Genomic DNA, 20954 nt, shown 5'->3' on the forward strand with positions numbered 1-20954 from the left:
GCCAGTTCTAGGGCAAGATACATTGTTGCACAAGGCTTAAGGAAAGCATGAGGGAGAATGCTCACCTCCTACTGGAAGGGCCCTGGACTGCCTATCAACTCTCTCAGGGATGAATATGGGATGATACATCATGGCATGAAAATCTGAAGAATAATTTTGGCATAAGACTATACATTTCTGATGTACAGTGAAGGAAAATAAACCATTAGTACAAAAATGTCTTACTTTACAGTATTGTGACAGATCCCATGTTTAACATTTTCTTTAGAGCCCCTGTGACATCCTTATTCCTAAGACTATAGATTAAAGGGTTAAGAACAGGAGTGAGTATGGTGTAAAATACAGATACAAGCATATCCTTCTCAGGGGTGTGGTAGGAACTGGGGAGCATGTAGGTATAGACTGCAGCTCCAAAGAACAGGATGACCACAGTCATGTGGGAAGAACAAGTAGTGAAAGCCTTCTTCCTGCCCTCTGCTGAATTCATCCTGTGGATGGTGAGGAGGATGAATAAATAAGAGCTTGAAATGACTGTCACAGGGATGAGGAGCATGAGGACACAGCACAGGTACATGAGTGTCTCATACAGGGACGTGTCTGAGCAGGAAAGCTTCATTACAGCAGGGACCTCACAGAAGAAGTGATGGATCTCCCGGGATCTGCAGAAGGGGAAGGTCATGGTGACTGGTGTGAGCATGAAGCCATCCACTGATCCCAGGAACCAGCAGCCAGACACCAAGAGGTGACACACTCTATGGTTCATGAGAATAGAATAACGGAGTGGATGACAGATGGCCACATAGCGGTCATAGGCCATGGCAGCCAGAAGAAAAAATTCTGAACCTACTAGAGTCAAATAGAGAAACATCTGTATTCCGCATTCAGAGGCTGAAATCTCATTCACACCCATGACCTGGTCCATGAACATCTTCGGCACAGTGACAGAAATGTACATCACATCCATGAGGGACAACTGACTAATAAAATAATACATGGGAGTTTGGAGATGGGCATTAGAATGTATCAGAAGGATCAGGATGCTATTACCAGACAAGGCCATCAGGAAAATCACAGAAATGACCACACAAAGGAGAGCTGAGTGCTTGGATTGACTGAAGAATCCCACGAGGATGAAATCCAACTGTCCAGTGTAGTTTGCCACCCAGGTGGAGTTGTCCATAAAGTTTCACCTAGATAAGCAAGGAGAGCTTTGTAATTAATAGATTGCTCATGCAATATGACCGCCTGGTATTAATGTTTAGTGAGCTTCTGCTGCATGTGTGTTTGTGTTTTTGTCTGTGTGTGCACACACACCTGCATGCACAGCCATGTATGCAATCCAGTTGTACTAATAAGAGAAGATGTCATGGGGCTGTAGATTTGAGGATTGCAAGATTCCTGCAATTCAATATATTCTTTGAAAGAGAAAGAATTCACAACTTGTCTTTCAGTGAATATATTCTGGGTTAAAACAATCAGTTTACTAATAGTAATTTTGCCAAAGTTCAGTGTCATGAGATATCCTGATGCAAACTCTACATAAATATATATTTAAGCAAATAAGAGTACATAAATATAAATAAGTACAAATTATATTTCCAGTTTTAACTGTGGGTAAGCAGAATTTCACAGAGAATCCCATCTCTGTTTTATCTAGTACATGCTTCTGCAACATCATCTCCTTACAGTTCCTACCATTTGTTTCAAATATCAGGGAACAGAACTAGCATTTAGAAGGTCACAGCCATTTACAAGACAAGGCATTCATTGTTTTGCAAGCATTGTCTGCTTTATTGCCTACAGCAATCAAGTTTGCATGGAAAAAGGGATGCGTAAAGGAAAACTGAAAAACACTGAGAAGTCTCTGACTCCATGTAATGTTCTGTCCCCTATCTTACTGCTCACAGAACATATCTGTGTTCAATGTTGAAGACAAATAGAAAAAATTAAACTTGGTTACACTTACGAAGGTGATAACCAGTCAATGAGGGAGAAATGTTACATAAATGTTATTTAAACTAGGATATTAAAAGACATACAAAATAAATTATTAAGAACAGTAGGGAAAAAATACACCTGAACTTTCTTAAGAGAATTAGTAGTTTCTCCTAAAATTTCTATCAGGCAGATTACATTTTGGAGCTTTTCATTTTCTAACATGTTACATATTAAGTTTTATAAGTCCTTATCAACAAGTGGAAATATTGGCTCCACTTTCTGGAAAGAGTTTAGAAATGCTTATGATGCAGTCATATTTCAAGTAGAATTTCCAAGTTTCAAATATATTTTATGTTCTTATAGTAATCCCAAGACTAATTACAATATTCAGCTTATTAACAATCCCATGTTCTGGAGCGATGAAGCTGCAGACAACTTTGAAAGTGAATTTGGTGATTTAACGTAGATATACAACAAATTTGCCACACATTGCATTAACATATATTTCTGTCAATTTCTACCTTCACTGGCAAATGAATGCTGAGCTCCATCTGTGTAAAATTTTAAAACAATACAGTTAAGACTAAATTACACCTGTGACTGAGTCTATTTGTGGTCAGAATGAAGCAAGGACCAAGTGCAGTGGCTGGTACAAGACCTCAAATCTATTTGAAATGAAAAGAAAGCAGAGGGCAAGTGGGAAGTGGGACTTTCATTTCTTTGGTAAATGAAAGTCACTGTGTTCAAGTGACACTGAATACCTAGGACACCAGACAGATAAGGGAATTCTGTTTGTACCACAAAACACAATTGGCCTCCCTATTCAAAAGGGAGGCCAATTTTTTCTTACTTTTCTCTACCAAATTGCCTGAGTTCAAAATCAACAAAATGGTGCTTATTAAACTTAGTAATTATTAACAGTAGTAGTAGAGTAGTAACAAATCTTACATTAATCTGGCAACTTCTAAGCAATTGTTTTATTGCATTATGGTGCTTTTTGTCCCCAAGAGCCTATGAAGTACTTACTCATCTTATTTTCTCCTTTTACATATTAAATAATTCAGGTTCTTGGGGCATCTGCCTAGATTTGTGTCTCGGCTCAGGAGTTGGGACGCAGAGTCTGTAATACTGCATAAATACTGTAGAACCCACTGTCCCCTCCAGTCTACAATTTGGGTATTAGCTACCAACTATAGATTTCCTCTAGGAAACAGATATGATTGAGACATTTATTTCAATGTTCTAACATCCAGAAATAACACCCATACCAAGTAAAATTAGTCCCTTTTCTTCTATTAATTTCAGTCTCAAGAAAAGAAATTACAATAATATAGGAGGGTGTGTATTCTTTTGTCTGTATATAACTGGAAATCAAAACTTGTATCCTAATATGTTGCAGTAAATCAATGTAATATGAAAGATTCAAGAAAAAAAAATTTGCTTCTCTCCAGAGAAATAGATGATAATGAAAAATATTAGAAATAAGTTCAAACATTAACAGAATGTGACAGAAACCCAAGTAAAAATTATATTAGTTACCCTTTTGATTCTTTTTTCCTGTCTTCCTATCTGACTGACCCCAAAATCAGATGATGCCAAAAGCCTCATCTAGATGGACTAAAGGAAAGTGGCCACAATTAACTATATAAAAAGAAATAGGAGAGTGACATCACCCCTGGTTTTACGATGCCCATTAAGGGAGTGGAACATGGTCTTCTATAGATAAACTCCCTCTGGGTCTTTGTAGAATAATGAAATCAAGAGAGTTAAAAGAAACAAATATCTGTACTGCACTTTTCTGAGTTTTTTCTCATTTTTAGCCACTTTTATTATTAAAGTAGAACTCTTAACCAATGTTAACAATAATCTTAAATCTTTACCATCATCAATAAATTATCTATGAAATAGATATTAGCTTATATATCTAATATAAGCCTTAGCCTTTTCACATTAAAAGTGTTTCATATATATATATATCCCCATGTAATCTTCAAGAATATTTTGTGAAGTATTGGTGTTTGCCTTATCTTTCACAGATATAGACCCTGAAACTCATAGTCTAATTGATATGTCAAAAAAAGTACCAATAATCAGTAATGTAGTTGAGATAAATTTGAGAGGGTCTCCTTTACATCTTCATCTGGATCACTCTTCATTATTAATGCTTTGCTGATTGTGTTTTTTCTTTTGTTACTCAACTGCAATCTGTGTTGCATTGCATTTTAGGGTATTTTTTAAAAATTGAAATGTCAACATCTTGTTTATAGAAAATATATATATATTTTTAAAAAAACAGAAACCATTACAAAGTATTTTAAAGAGGCCATAATCTAATCTATCAGACAAACATCACGCTTTAACAGTTTTATTTTGCCTTGAGATTACAAATATCTTCAAATTGTATATCACATACCAGGTAGTTGGGATAAACAAGGCAACAAGAAGCAACCCCACCATCATGAAACTTGCAGGCAAATTCTTCTGAACCTTTTTCTATATGTGTGCCCTCAGACTATGTTGATTATTTTTCCATGCAATCTTTTGTCCATGACATCCTTGTCTAGAGAGTGACTCCTGTTTAAAAGGCCTACACTTGGAGGCTGGAGCCTCCCACATCCTCCAGGGTTTCAGCCTGAAAATGGTTTATTCTAGCCACTTTGTCACATGGTTTCCCAGAAGTCTCTGATGGTGCAAGCCCTGGGAGGCTCTAGATAGTGAGAAAAAAGGAAGAAATTGCATCTTTTTTCTTGTTTCTGATGAATATCTCTGGCAGCAGCTGTAAGCTATTGAGAAACATGTAAGAACTGGAGGTTCCAGTATCTCAAAGGCAGTTTCAGTGTCATTAGTGGGAAGCAGGACTGGGCTGCAGCAGGGAAGGGTCCCCTCGGTAACCATAGTATGCAGCATCTCAGTCGGCTCAGTAGTGTGGGGAGTGTGGGGCTCCAGTGTTTGGCAGACTTGACATTTCCTTCACTTTTCCCCCAGCTTGCACTCCAGTCCATTGACATCCCCATAACCAATCCCCTGAAGTAAATTTCTTCACTTCAAAGTGTGTAAAATGGGACTGGATATTAAATAATGAGGTTAAGGTTCTATCAAATGAATATACATTAATTACAATTCCCCATAATATTGAATACTTGTGTTTCATTCACATTCTAAATTACAAGTTACACTGTGACAAAAATGATAAATATATATATAAAACATTCTCTGAATGTAATTTCCCCTAAGATAATTTATCAGAGGGTATAGAATACTCGTGGGCTTCCCTGTGAAAAGTTATTGCTGAATCATGCAAAGATGCCAGGATTCTTGGCCTCCAAAGGAGAAAAATTCAATCCGGGGCCAGAGATGAGGCTTGATCGCTCAGCGCTTTTGTGTAATAAAGTTTTATTAAAGTATAAAGGAGATAGAGAGAGCTTCTGACATAGACATCAGAAGGGGGTAGAAAGAGTACCCCCTTGCTAGTGGTAGCAGTGGAGTTATATACTCTCCAATGAATCCAAAGAATGTCTGGAGGTTGTAAAGACCACACCAGACCTACACCCATAATTTACATTTTAAGATAACTGGATTAGCTGGAAGGTTACTCCAGAGACTGCCTTCAGGCAGGATACATTATTGTTATATAATCCTTGTAAACCTACTCCCATAATTTACATTTTAAAATAACATGATTCAGTTCAGTTCAGTTCAGTCTCTCAGTCGTGTCTGACTCTTTGTGACCCCATGAATTGCAGCACGCCAGGCCTCCCTGTCCATCATCAACTCCCGGAGTTCACTCAGACTCACGTCCATCGAGTCAGTGATGCCATCCAGCCATCTCATCCTGGGTCGTCCCCTTCTCCTCCTGCCCCCAATCCCTCCCAGCATCAGAGTCTTTTCCAGTGAGTCAACTCTTCCCATGAGGTGGCCAAAGTACTGGAGTTTCAGCTTTAGCATCATTCCTTCCAAAGAACACACAGGACTGATCTCCTTTAGAATGGACTGGTTGGATCTCCTTGCAGTCCAAGGGACTCTCAAGAGTCTTCTCCAACACCACAGTTCAAAAGCATCAGTTCTTCAGCACTCAGCTTTCTTCACAGTCCAGCTCTCACATCCATATATGACCACTGGGAAAACCATAGCCTTGACTAGGTGGACCTTTGTTGGCAAAGTAATGTCTCTGCTTTTGAATATGCTATCTAGGTTGGTCATAACTTTCCTTTCAAGGAGTAAGCATCTTTTAATTTCATGGCTGCAGTCACCATCTGCAGTGATTTTGGAGCCCCCCCAAATAAAGTCTGACACTGTTTCCACTGTTTCCCCATCTATTTGCCATGAAGTGATGGGACCAGATGCCATGATCTTCGTTTTCTGAATGTTGAGTTTTAAGCCAACTTTTTCACTCTCCTCTGTCACTTTCATTAAGAGGCTTTTTAGTTCCTCTTCACTTTCTGCCATAACATGATTAGCCAGGTTTAATCCAGAGACTGTCCTCAGGCAGGATACATAATCCTAAGGAATGTAGAGAAAAAAAGAAAGTTTGTTCTTTCTTCCTCCTTGAGAATTCCCCTCTCTCTTGGGGACCCCTAGACTTCTTATCAACCTGCCTAAGAAATGACTCTCTCACCTGCTAGTTCAAATGGTAAAGAATCTGCCTGTAGTACAGGAGACCCAGGTTCAATCCCTGGGTCAGGAATATTCCCTGGAGAAGGGAATGGCAATCCTCTCTAGTATTCTATCCTGGAGAATCCCATAGACAGAGGAGCTGGCTGGAAATACTTCACTTTTCTTCATACACAACACAGAACTGCTTTTCCAGAAATGTCTTCAAATGTGCTATGATATCAAATTTCACTTGAACTACATTAAGTTGTATGTGCTTTTCCATCTCAGTCAATTTGATAGGCATATAATTAATACCTGCTATATTGCTGATCTTGTTTGTGACACCAATTGTCTTGCTGTTCACACTATTCACACTGTTCGCTGAACCCAGGGTAGACAAGGCATGAGCTAAGAGGCTAGAAGACTCAAGGAACCATAGGAACGGCAGACACACTTATTCTCTCCTGGCTGGCACAGCAGCCATAAAACAGCATCTCTCCTTGCTGAAGCAGCAGCAGTCATAACATAACACAACATAACCACACACAACACTGTGAGCAAGTGTGTACCTTGTGACATGCATGCGCAGTGCTATAAGCAGTCTCAGCTGTTACACAACCATGCAGTCATTGTTTACAGAACATGGAGCAAGAGAGCCTGACCATGCCATACTGGCTAATTTGCCTTTATCCACACCTGCCTTCTTGATTACTAATATGGTCATAACTTTTCATATGTTTATCCATCTAACTACTGCTTATGTGAAACATGTTTATATCTTTTGCACATTTAATTTTTAAAAGTTTTTCTTTAAAAGTATGAAAGTGTTACTATATTAAGAATAGTAACTCTTTGTGAGTAGTGTTCATTATTTTTTCCTAAATTTTTGATTGTGATATTTTATCTCATCAGAATATTTTATTTAGTTTAATGTGTGGTTTATTTTAACATTTTTGTATTTAGGAAGTCCTTACACAGTTTGGAATCATTAAAAATAATCAATTTTGCATTTTTTTTTAAAGAATGAGTTTCATGGTATTTTTGAACAGTTAATTTCTAAACCAGCAATAACTTCTTGGGGGTGTAATATGGAGTGGATTTCTAACATGGTTTTCAAGTAAAGACTAACTTCAAGGACTAAAGAATTCAATCTTTTGTTCATTCATTCCAAAAATATATATTCACTACCATTTATGTGCCAGCTGCATTTATCTTTCTCAAGATTGCTTTGGCTTTTCAGGGTCTTTTGTGTTTCTATAAAAATTGCAAAATCTTTTGTTCTAATTCTATGAAAAAATACTATTGGTAATTTGATAGGAATCATACTTGTTTTGGGTAGTATGGTCATTTTCACAATATTGATTCTTCCAATCCAGGAATATGGTATATCTATCATTATGTTTGTATCGTCTTTGGTTTCTTTCATCAGTATCTTATAGTTTTCTGCATACAATCTTTTGCCTCCTTAGGTAGGTTTGTCCATCAACAGGTGAATGGATAAATAAAGATGCAGTATATACGTACAATGAAACAGTATTCAACTATTAAAAGAACAAAATAATGCCATTTTCAGCAACATGGACGGACCTAGAGATTCTCATGGTGATTGAATTAAGACACAGAAAAACAAATATCATATAATATCACTTATATGTGGAATATTTTAAAACGGTACAAATTAACTAAGTTACAAAACAGAGCTGAGTTACAGATGTACAAAACAGACAAATGGTTACCAGGGGATGAAGAAAGAAGGGATAAATTGGGAGACTGTGTTTGGCATACTCACACTGCCTGCATGTATGCCAAGTCACTTCAGAAGTGTCTGACTCTTAGTGACCCTATTGACTATAGCCTGCCAGGCTCCTCTGCCTAGGGATTCTCCAGGCAAGAATACTGGAGCAGGTCACCACGCCCTCCTCCAGGGGATCTTCCCTGACCCAGGGATCGAACCAGCATCCCCTGCAGCTCCTGAATTGCTGGCAATTTGTTTACCACTGAGCTGCTGAGGAAACCCATATACACACCATTATGTAAAAAATAGACATCTAATAATAAACTGCCATTTAGGACAAGGAACCCTACTCAATACTCTGTAATGGCCTCTATGGGAAAAAAATAAATTTAAAAAAGAGTTGATATATGCATATGTGTATCAGCCTCATACCTGCCAAAGATCCTCGAAGCACTCAAATAAAACCTTGTGTGCACCAGGACCCAGAGACCCCACAGAAACTGAGCCAGACCTGCCTTTGAGTGTTTGCATGTCTCTTGAGACAGCATGGATCAGCACTGGCCTGTTGCAGGGACAGGGCCTCTGGCTACAGCAGATCTGGGAGGTGTGACATGTGACATAACTCTTCTTGGAGGAGGTTGCCATTAGTCCCACCATACAGCCACCAAGCAGATTACCCATAAACTGGAGAACAATTATACCAAAGATATTCTTGCACTGTTGCAAAAGTTCTAGGGCCCATAACAGTTTTCCCAACCTGGGGATCCAGCAAAAGCACTGAGAACCCCCAGAGAATTTGAATTTGAAGACCAGTAGGATTTTATTACAGAAATTCCACAAGACTGTAGAAGCACATGCTTGGAAGGCACAAACACAAGCTTGTGTGCACCAGGACACAGGAGAAAGGAGCAGTGACCCCATAAGAGACTGATCCAGACTTGCCTGTAAGTGTCCAGGAATCTTCAGCAGAGGTGTGGGTCGACAGTGGCCTGCCAATGGTTCAGGGGCACTGAATAAACAGTCCTGGGAGCTGCAGCCTGCTGACATAAGTCCTTTTGAAGGAGGTTAGGATTACTGCCATTGCCCCTACCATAATATGTCCTCAGGTCAAACTACAGGGAGGGAACAAGCCCCACCCATCAGCAGAAAGTTGAATTAAAGATTTACTGAGTATGACCCACCCCTCCATCAGAGCAAGACTCAGTTTGCCCCACAGCAGGTACCTCCCATCAGGAGGCTTCCACAAGCCTCTAATCCTTATCCATCAGAGGACAGACAGAATGAAAACCACAGTCACAGAAAATCAACCAAACCGATCACATGGATCACAGCCCTGCTTAACCCAATAAAACTATGAGCTATGCTGTGTAGGGCCACCCAAGATGGATGGGTCATGGTGGACAATTCTGACAAAACATGGTTCACAGGAGAAGGGAATGGCAAACCACTTCAGCATTCTTGCCTTGAGAACACCATGAATGATATGAAAAGGCAAAAAGATATGACATTGAAAGATGAACTCCCCAGGTCAGTAGGGGCCCAATATTTTACTGGAGAAGATCAGGGAAATAGCTCCAGAAGGAATGAAGAGGCTGAACCCAAGTGGAAACAATGCCTAGTTGTGGATGTGACTGGTGTGAAAGTAAAGTCCAGTGCTATAAGAACAGTATTGCATAGGAACCTGGAATGTTAGGTCCATGAAACAAGGTAAATTGGAAGTGGTCATACAGGATATGGCAGGAGTGAACATTGACATTTTAGGAATCAGTGAACTAAAATGGACCAGAATGGGAGAATTTAATACAGATGATCATTATATCTACAACTGTGGGCAAGAATCCCTTAGAAGAGATGGAAAAGCCCTCATAGTCAATAGAAGAGTCCAAAGTGCAGTACTTGGGTGCAATCTCAAAAATGACAGAATGATCTCTGTTCATTTCCAAAACAAACCATTCAATATCAGTAATCCAAGTCTATGCCCCAATCACTAATGCTGAATACGTTGAAGTTGAGCAGTTCTATAATGACCTACAAGACCTTCTAGAACTAACACCAAAAAAAAAAAAATCTTTTCCACCATAGGGTACTGGGATGCAAAAGTAGGAAGTCAAGAGATACCTGGAGTAACGGGAAAGTTTGGCCTTGGAGTACAAAATGAAGCAGGGCAAAGGCTAACAGAGTTTTGCCAAGAGAACACACTGGTCACAACAAACACCTTCTTCCAAAAACACAAGAGAAATCTCTACACATGGACATCACCAGATGCTCAATACTGAAATCAGACTGATTATATTCTTTCCAGTCCAAGTTGGAGAAGCTGTATTTAGTCAGCCAAAACAAGACTGGAAGCTGACTGTGGCTCAGGTCATGAACTCCTTATTGCAAAATTCAGACTGAAATTGAAGAAAAAAAGGCGGGGGGGGGGGGGGGGGGGAAACCACTATACCATTCAGGTATGACCTAAATCAAACCCCTTATAATTATACAGTGGAAGTGACAAATAGATTCAAGGGATTAGATCTGATAGAGTGCCTGAAGAACTCTGAAAGGAGGTTTGTAACATTGTGCAGGAGACAGTTATCAAAATCATCCCCAAGAAAAAGAAATGCAACAAGGCAAAATGGTTGTCTGAGGTAGGCCTTACAAATAGCTGAGAAAAGAAGATAAGTGAAAAGCAAAGGACAACAGGAAATATATACCGATCTGAATGCAGAGTTCAAAAAATTAACAAGGAGAGATAAGAAAACCTTCCTCAGTAATCAATGCAAAGAAATCGAGGAAAGCAATAGAATGGGAAAGACTAGAGATCTCTTCAAGAAAATCAGAGATACCAAAGGAACATTTCATGCAAAGATGGGCATGAAATAAAGGACAATAAAGGACAGAAATGGTATGGACCTAAAAGAAGCAGAAGATATTAAGAAGAGGTGGCAAGAATACACAGAAAAACTGTACAAAAAAAGATCTTCATAACCCAAATAACCATGATAGTGTGATCACTCACCTAGAGCCAGACATTCTGGGATGTAAAGTCAAGTGGGCCTTATGAAGTATCACTATGAACAAAGCTAGTGGAGGTGATGAAATTCAAACAGAGCTATTACAAACCCTAAAAGATGATGGTGTTAAAAATGCTTCACTCAATATGCCAGAAAATTTGGAAAATCCAGCAGTGGTCACAGGACTGGAAAAGGTCAGTTTGCATTCCAATCCCAAAGAAAGGCGATACCAAAGAATGTTCAAACTACTGCACAACTGCACTCATCTCACACGCTAGCAAAGTAATGCTCAAAATTCTCCAAGCCAGGCTTCAGCAGTACATGAATCATGAACTTCCAGATGTTCAAGCTGGATTTAGAAAAGACAGAGGAACCAGAGATCAAATTGCCAACATGCATGGTATCATCGAAAAAGCAAGAGAGTTCCAGAAAAACATCTACTCCTGCTTTATTGACTATGCCAAAGCCTTTGACTGTGTGTATCACAACAAATTGTGGAAAATTCTTCATGAGATGGGAATACCAAACTACCTTACCTGCCTTTTGAGAAATATGTATGCAACTCAAGAAGCAACAGTTAGAACCAGACATGGAACAACAGACTAGTTCCAAATGGGAAAGGAGTACGTCAAGGTTGTATAGTATCACCTTGCATATTTAACTTCTATGCAAGGGCTTCCATGATAGCTCAGTTGGTAAAGAATCTACCTGCAATGCAGGAGACCCCAGCTCGATTCCTGGGTCGGGAAGATCTGCTGGAGAAGGGATAGGTTAACCTCTCCAATATTCTTGGGCTTCCCTTGTGGCTCAGCTGGTAAAGAAACCACCTGCAATGCAGGAGACCTGGGTTTGATCCCAGGGTTGGGATGATCCCCTGGAGAAGGGAAAGGCTACCCACTTCAGTATTCTGGCCTGGAGAATTCCTTGGACTGTATAACTTGTGGGGTTGCAAAGAGTCAGACATGACTGAGAGACTTTACTTTCACTCTCACACAGAGTACATCATGTGAAATGCTGGGCTGGATAAAGGACAAGCTGGAATCAAGATTGCTGGGAGAAATATTAATAACCTCAACTATGCAGATGATACCACCCTTATGGCAGAAAGCAAAGAAGAACTAAAGAGCCTCTTGATGAAAGTGAAAGAGGAGAGTGAAAAATTTGCCTTAAAACTCAACATTCAGAAGACTACGATTATGGCATCTGGTCCCATCACCTCATGTCAACTAGATGGGGAAACAATGGAATCAGTGGCAGGCTTTCTTTTCTGGGCTCCAAAATCACTGCAGATGGTGACTGCAACCATGAAATTAAAAGACGCTTGCTCCTTGGAAGAAAAGCTATGACCAACCTAAACAGCACATTAAAAAAGCAGAGACAACACTTTACTGACAAAGGTACATCTTGTCAAAGCTATGGTTTTCCCAGTAGTCATATATGGGTGTGAGAGTTGGACTATAATGAAAGCTGAGTGCAGAAGAATTGATGTTTTTGAGCTGTGGTGTTGGGGAAGACACTTGAGAGTCCCTTGGATTGCAAGGAGATACAACAAGTCCATCCTAAAGGAAACCAGTCCTGAATAGTCATTGGAAGGACTAATACTGAAGCTGACACTCCAATACTCCGGCCACCTGATGTGAAGAACTGATTCACTGGGAAAGACCCTGATGCTGGGAAAGATTGAAGGGAGGAGGAGAAGGGGACAACAGAGGATGAGATGGTTGGATGGCACCACCAATTCAATGGACATGAGTTTGAGCAATCTCCAGGAGTTGGTGATGGACAGGGAAGTCTGGCATGCTCATTCCATGGAGTTGCAAAGAGTCAGACACAACTGAGTGACTGAACTGAACTGAACTGAACTGGGAATGCAAAAATGAGGTTCAACTATCTTAAAATCCTAACTGCCCTTTGCATAGTGCAGAGAAATTTGAGGTAAAATATATATATATATATATGAGATAAGGTATTTCACACAAAGTAAACCTAAAGAAAGTTGGTTCATTGGACAAATTAGGGGAAATTCATTAATAAATACAAAGAAAGTTACTTAAACATAATAAAATGTATGATAGCCTGTTAAAATGTTTTATAAGCCTAATAAAATATCCCTAAAACACATCAACTGGAGAAGGCAATGACAACCCCCTCAAGTATTCTTGCCTGGGAAATCCCAAGGACAGAGGAGCCCAGTTAGCACCAGTCTATGGGGTTCCAGAGTCAGACACAACTTAGTAACTAAACACAAAGACAATATATCAAACAAAACAAAAAACTACAGAGAGAACAAAATAGCAGGAGGGGGATTATAACACATTCCCTTCTCTATTATAGACAGAAGAAATAGATAAAAATTAATAAAATTTGAACGTCAGAATTCCAAATGAACACATGAAAAACATTACATTCAATGACAGAGGAAAATATAGAATTTTCACCAAAAAAATGATCACACAAGTCCCATAATATAAGGTGTAAAACACTTCAGAAGATTAAATCTCTATACTCAGAGTTTGAATTCAGAATGCATTAAAACATAAATAAGACTGTCTCATGTGTTTGTAGATGATAAAATATTATTTTAAATAATATTTGGGCCAAATAAAATATTCACATATCAGCCCTATAGGATACTTCAAAGGCACCAAGTAAAAGGAAATTTAGAGGCTTAAATATGTATGTTAGCCTATTTTTTTAAATTCAATGACTTAAACATCCTTTTAAAAAATATCATATAGCACTGAAACATGTATATTATCATATGTGAAATAGATCGCCAGTCCACATTCGATGCATGAGAAAAGGTGCTCAGGGCTAATGCACTGGGATGACCCTGAGGAATGGGATGGGGAGGGAGGTGGGAGGGAGGGTCATGTACACCCATGGCTGATTCATGTGATTGTATGGCAAAAACCACCACAATATTGTAAAGTAATTAGCCTCCAATTAAAATAAATTTTTTAAAAAACTAAAAAAAGAAAATACATCATATAATGGCAAACATAAACCAAAGAGAGTAAAAGAAACAAAACATACAATAAGGCACATCAACAAACTAAATGACAGTTCTTCAAAAGGACAAACAATACTGATAAACTTATGCTGAAAATGATCAAGAAATAAGAGAGAAACCACGATCATACTATTATCAGCAGTGAAAACAAGGACATCATTAGGAAAGCCAGAAAATTACATGATACTTACTGATTCTGTAAACTGTTTATTGATTATGGGATATAAGAATTCATACCACCAGGACACATATACAAAAATAGCAGCATTGTTTGTAACTGCTAAAAAAATGAAGACAATATATGTATTCATCAGCACAAGAGTGCATGATTAAAGTATAGTCAGAAAATTCTATTTTATACAGCACAGAAAATGAATAAATCCATGATTCAACAACATGGATGAATTAAACATAATAAAAAGAGATTCTAAGAGAAAGGCAAAAATACAAGCAACATGATTAATCCATATGTAAACCAAATCAACTGACATTGTTAGATATAAAAACAGGTAATAAATCTGTGAATAAAAACAATAAAATGATTTTTTAAATAAAATTCAAAATAATGACTACCTGGCATCAAGAGCTGGTCTTGAATAAACAGGTTGAGAGCTTCCAGGCACCAGAGTAATTCTCATTCTAGGTTTGGGGGATGGGCTCTGGATGATTCACTTGCAAATATTCCATAAGATGCATCCTTGAAGTCTTTACACGCTTTTCAATACTATTTTTTACATTAAAATTTTGTTATAGAAATTATGCAATAGATTGGAAGAATATAGAAGGCTAGAGATTAGGATGATTTGCTTTATTCTTTGATAAAAAATATTGTTCAATTACTTCAAAGATGGAATTGTTAAAAAAGAGAAAAGCTGGGGAAAATTTTTAGGAAGACCTTTCAGAAATCTTTCATATGGTTGTTTATGCAAGTAGGGTATCCCATATCTCACCCTTGAGGATGGACAACCACTTTCTCTTAAGTATGCCTGTCTCTATCCTTGCCCTCCTTCAATCTCCAGTTACTTTAATTTTAGAATAAATATTGTAAACATGTTTATTAATATACTTAATATATATTTAATTTTATATAAATTAATAGTTCAGTTCAGTCGCTCAGTCGTGTCCGACTCTTTGCGACCCCATGAATCACACAGCACGCCAGGCCTCCTTGTCCTTCACCAACTCCCAGAGTTCACTCAAACTCATGTCCATCAAGTCGGTGATGCCATCCAGCCATTTCATCTTCTGTCGTCCCCTTTTCCTCCTGCCCCCAATCCCTCCCAGCATCAGAGTCTTTTTCAATGAGTCAACTCTTCACATGAGGTGGCCAAAGTACTGGAGTTTCAGCTTTAGCATCATTCCTTCCAAAGAACACCCAGGGCTGATCTCCTTTAGAATGGACTGGTTGGTTCTCCTTGCAGTCCAAGGGACTCTCCAGAGTCTTCTCCAACACCGCAGTTCAAAAGCAGTATATGAACATAATTATTGTACATAATTTACTCTGCATTTAGAGTAATCAAAAATTGAATGATATTAAGAATTTTGTATATGTTATGTATATATTATATTCAAATAATATGCATATAATATGTAAAATATGTGTTCTTACAGCTTCCCTGTTCATGCCACTCTACATGCATATTTAATTCCACTGTTTCATTTATACTCATATTTCCTCACAAGCATTTCCTCTTTGAAGTGTTCCTTTGTCTCTTTACAAATATATAATCTTTATTTTGGAATCACTGTTCAAATCTGGTGTCCTCTACTAGATGCTGTAGGGCTCTCATAGTTTTTATGACTGGGATCCCAAGTCTGCACAGCTCTCTTCTCTACTAGGAAATCAACCCCTAGATATAAGGCCTTGCATTCTGGCCACTGCTGTGTCCCTCACAAGCTTCAGAGTTTCTGTAACATTGCAAGTAATCTATAAAGGTTTAATAAATGATTAAATAAACCAAGTACCTAGGAAGATTTTCAAAGAGTTTAATTAGCAGAATGACACTGATATTAAATGAAAGAACATTGGTTAAATACTAGACTTGTGATAAAAAGATAAAATAAATGTTTTACAAGATGGTTTTACAGGTTAACCAAGTACTGACATTGACCTTTCTAATAGAAAGATTTTAAAAGGCCAGCAATACTGTTCTTTAATTCAACATCAGCTCACGAACTTTCCTCATGAGACAGAGTCTACACTGGCTCCTTCATGCTCATGAAGAAGCAGGGCCAGGGCTCTGACATACAGAGTCAGAGCCAGGGGTAAAGCCACATTTATCCAGTCGTACCTAAGATGGGACAACAGACCGTTGAAGGGACTGAGCCCTGGACTGGACAAGCGAATTAAATTCACTTACTGTTCAAAGTACCATGGTGATGTTCTGTTGCTAGTTCTATTAGTGGTAGAGAAATCAAGATAGTGGGGGGGGGGGGGGGAGTAATTTGATATGAAAGCTGCTGTGTAGCAAGCTAGGATTTAGCTAGAGGCCTCCTTGATCCTACACCCTCTCTCACAGCTCCACCACTTGAAGGCAAATAAAAAGAGTAGAAAATACAGAGGCGGGAATAGAAATCACAGTTTGCAACAGGTGTTAGGGACTGCCTGTGCATATTGCCTCCATATTTGTCAAGGAACTTGAATAGCAAATTTTGCTTTCCCCATCTCAGAAGTGATTATAAGGCAACTGTTAGGGCTTGGGCAAGTTCACAAATGCCACATAGCTCTTGAGAACTAAAGAGGCAGATTCTGAACTAACCTCAGGACTAATTCTTTTCACTTTATTGCATCTAATCACAACAGTCCCTCTATTTGTGGGTAAATTCAGAATCAATATTTGTTTTTCTTTGCACTTTGTGTTCCTGGATGACAAATACATAAATCAAACACTCATTAAAAACAAAAATCAAACTGATTGGAAAGATAATACCTAAGACTTATCTAATGATACTGTTAATAATACGATTATTAAAATTGTTTAATTGATAGTGTCAGTTTGGGCAGTTTTGCTTCTTTTATCTATGTAATCACAGCAGTGTCTAAAGCTAAAATTTTCCCTACCTCTAGATAAAGCTCTCACTTTTTAGGTATAGGTTCTTTCCCCTCATTGGTGGAGTTATTTCCATGTTCAGACAATTTCCTTATGTAACACTATAGGAATAATCATAAACAAGTAGCAAGAGCATTGAGTTGACATGCCATGTAAAGAAACTACTCGTCAGTCTCTTGACATGCAGCAGGTATGAGGTATGAGAATACCCAATGTCTAACCTTTGATAGCAAGATAAAGGTTCTGTTCCCAGTGGTGGTACCTCAACAATTGAGAATCCAAGTCTCCTTCTTGTACATTAATCAGAGGAAATGTACTTTTTCCTAATTTCACATATTCCCAAAACACTGTATCATTTTGTTCATGAATATAGTAGTTCCTGAAGACTTCATAGTAATCCATTTTTACTGCTATTGTTCCAAATCAAGTCTCATACTAAAATGATTAATAAACTTGGGATGTGAGATGAGATAGTTTATGTCAATGTTGACAAAAAGGATAAAAGGACTCATATATAAAAGGACCATAAGAATGTTACATTTAATGTGATAAATTAGGATGAATAAACAGGATGGAGGAGAAACGTCACAGGCATAGGAAAGAAGAAAGACATGACTAGACTTAGTTTGGGGGACCCTGTAAACAGCAGACCAATGAAAGCAGAAGAAAGGAAAGGAGGGATAATATAAAAGCTGAAAGAGTTGTGGTCACTCCTAGACTTTCCCCTTTGCAACTTTCTCTAGGCTCAGTCCTAATTGCATCCTGCTCCTCAGAGCACCTGTGACGTCTTTATTGTGGAAGCTGTAAATGAGGGGGTTCAGCACAGGGGTGATGATGGTATAAAACGCTGACACCATCATGTCCTGCTCAGCTGTGTGGTAGGAATCTGGAAGCATGTAGGTGTAAATCGCAGCACCAAAGAAGAGCAGCACTACAGTCATGTGTGAGGAGCAGGTGGCAAAGGCCTTCCTGTGGCCCTTGGCTGAATTAATGCTGTGGATGAGGTGCAGGATGAGGGCATATGAGCTTGAGATAACCACAATGGGGATGAGGAGCATGAGAATACAACACAGGTACATGAGCATTTTATACAGGGAGATGTCACAGCAGGAGAGCTTCAGCAAGGCAGGAGCCTCACAGAAGAAACTCAGGATTTTTCTGGAATGACAAAAGGGAAAGCTCATGGCTATGGGTGTGAGCAACAAACCATCCACCATTCCTAGGAACCAGCATCCAGACACCAGGCATTCACAGACCCTCTGGTTCATCAGCAGGGGATAATGGAGAGGTCTGCAGATGGCAGCATATCGGTCATAGGCCATGGCAGACAGGAGAAAAGTCTCAGCTCCAGCGAGCATCAGATAGAAGAACATCTGGATCCCACAACCTGAGGGAGAGATTGTGTGATCTCCTGTCACCTGGCCCAGGAGCATCTTGGGCACAGTCACAGATATGTACATGAGGTCCATGAGGGAGAGCTGGCTGATGAAGAAGTACATGGGGGTGTGCAGGCAGGGCTCCAGGCGAACGAGGATGATGAGGAGAGCGTTCCCAGCTAGGGCCATCAGGAAGAAGATGAAGGTCGCAGTGTAGAGGAGGAGGGCGTGTTTGGTTTCACCAAAGAGCCCCACAAGGATGAAATCAGTATTCAATGTTTGATTCTGTGAATTTTGATTCCCTGAGCACATGGTTACAGTTCTCACTGAAGAAGAAAAGAAGAGCCATCACTTTTAGAAATTTCATATGCACATATTTGTTTAAGATTTTTCCAGAAATGTACTTAGAACTATTTTTTTTTATATGAGATTGTACTGATGTAATATCAAATGTTCAAATTTCTGAAAGGCCAGGTTACACTTTGGCCACAAGTTTTGAGGAGATTATGAAATGGACCTGGGGAGGTGACAACTATACCAACAGACAAGTTGTTTACACTCTGTAAATTACTTATTTTTCCCCCAAACTGAGAATAGAAAAGGATTCATCTCATAGGATGATTAGAAAACTAGAGTAAGAAACACGCAATAAGTTTTAACACAATATGAATATAGAATGAAATCATTCACTAAAGCTCTCACTCCACTTTTGGACACAGTAGGCCATACAGGACTCAGAAATTGAAGTCAAAGCTGGTGCGAATGTCAACATTAATATTGTTAATTGTACTAATATAAGTTAAGTTTACTGAAATTTGAAATATCATTCAATTTTCTTCTGTCATGTTTCCATTAATTCCACTTCCCTCACTAAACATTTCAATTTACTCAACTGTTTCTTGCACAATGAAGCTCCATAAAGCAGGACCACCATGGGTGTCAGAGCAGAGACTGCCCAGCCTGACTGTGGAGAGCAGCTCTAGGTGAAGACCTCTTGCAGGACAGAAAGCAAGAGGGGATCAGTCTTATACAATATGGGAGCCAGAAGATGTATAGATCTGGTGCAGGACAGAAGGGTACTCAGTGTGCAGACCTTGTACAGAGCAAGGAGGGCCATCAGGATACAGAGCTGATAAAGGCCAGGAGTCCAGGAATGTCCTGCTTGGTCCCCTTCAAAGCCCCAAGATAACATCTAAGGCATTTAATATGTTAAGTTTCATTTAGACAAATGATTTTTACAGGAATTTTTTTTTAAAGTAACATATGGCCTGAATAGCAATTATTTTAGTTTAGAATGAATTGAATAACATTTTTTCTCATGCCATTTATTCTCCCCAAACAGTGTCTAAAATATTAGACATTTCATGCACAGTGAATGAGTGAGTGACAGGAGTTAATAAGATTGGATGGAGTAGCTGATTTAACCACACACAAAGCTGCAACCCAATCATGATCCCCCCCAGTCCTGTATCTCAGTTTTCTTAGGAAACTATAAAATTCTCTTGTCTAAAAATTATCAGTTTTGTTCAACAACTGCTTTGCCTGAATATTTCAGTTTTCAACTTTCTGAATTATGCTTATCCTAATTATCCTGTACTTATTTAAGTTAGGGATAGTGTTCTAGGTCATGGAAAGTTCAAGTGCTCAATGAAAGACTTTTTGTCAGTCTCAAGGTTAGAGAAATTTGTATACCAGTTTAAAGAAATTTGTAGAGGAAAAGTTCAGATAATATCTGAAATACATGGATAAGTAAAGTGTAATGTAGTGAACTTAGAGCAAAATTTAGAGTTTAGAACTTAGAGCAAATAAATAAATAAAAGTGTGTGACTTCGGGAAATCTAAAGTCAGAATTACATTAAGGATAGCAACAGAAATCAGATGTCTTTGCTCCTTACTTTGTTTGCTCCTTTATCAATTTCTGAGGAAGCATGCTGACAAGCCACATCCCAGGAATGAGACAAGTGAATAATATAGTGCATATACCTTTTAAGTCCTTCCTGTTCCTTCAGAGAGTAAATCTGAGCCACACCAGTGAAGCTGCTTTTACAATTCCAAAGCCAAGGCAATCATATTTAAATTCAGGAGAAAAAGTGGGAAAGTTGCATCATCAGTTTTTTCACATTAGGGAATTGGGATAAAATTTTGTTCTTCAGCCCTTCATAGCATTAAACAAGCATAAAAACTAACAAGACTGGAGAAGCAAAGAGGAATTTTGAAGTTTCTTATTTATTCATATTACCCACCCTCAGC

General features: G+C 38.7%; 2 protein-coding genes across 2 annotated transcripts; both read right to left on the bottom strand.

The window, feature by feature from the left end:
* Nucleotides 1–226: 226 nt before the first annotated feature.
* On the bottom strand, nucleotides 227–1180 carry LOC128050938 (olfactory receptor 2T29-like). The gene has a single exon (XM_052643451.1). It carries the CDS (start codon nucleotides 1178–1180, stop codon nucleotides 227–229), a length of 954 nt encoding a protein of 317 aa, XP_052499411.1.
* A 16861-nt stretch (nucleotides 1181–18041) lies between these two features.
* Nucleotides 18042–19016, bottom strand: LOC128051003 (olfactory receptor 2T3-like). Its single transcript, XM_052643511.1, has one exon. It carries the CDS (start codon nucleotides 19014–19016, stop codon nucleotides 18042–18044), a length of 975 nt encoding a protein of 324 aa, XP_052499471.1.
* Between the last annotated feature and the right edge of the window lie 1938 nt (nucleotides 19017–20954).

This window comes from Budorcas taxicolor, chromosome 7, assembly GCF_023091745.1.
Source record: "Budorcas taxicolor isolate Tak-1 chromosome 7, Takin1.1, whole genome shotgun sequence".
Lineage (NCBI taxonomy): Eukaryota > Metazoa > Chordata > Mammalia > Artiodactyla > Bovidae > Budorcas > Budorcas taxicolor.

Coding starts and splice junctions, on each gene's coding strand:
- LOC128050938 (XM_052643451.1), bottom strand. CDS start 1,180: ATGGACAACTCCACCTGGGTGGCAAACTACACTGGACAGTTGGATTTC.
- LOC128051003 (XM_052643511.1), bottom strand. CDS start 19,016: ATGTGCTCAGGGAATCAAAATTCACAGAATCAAACATTGAATACTGAT.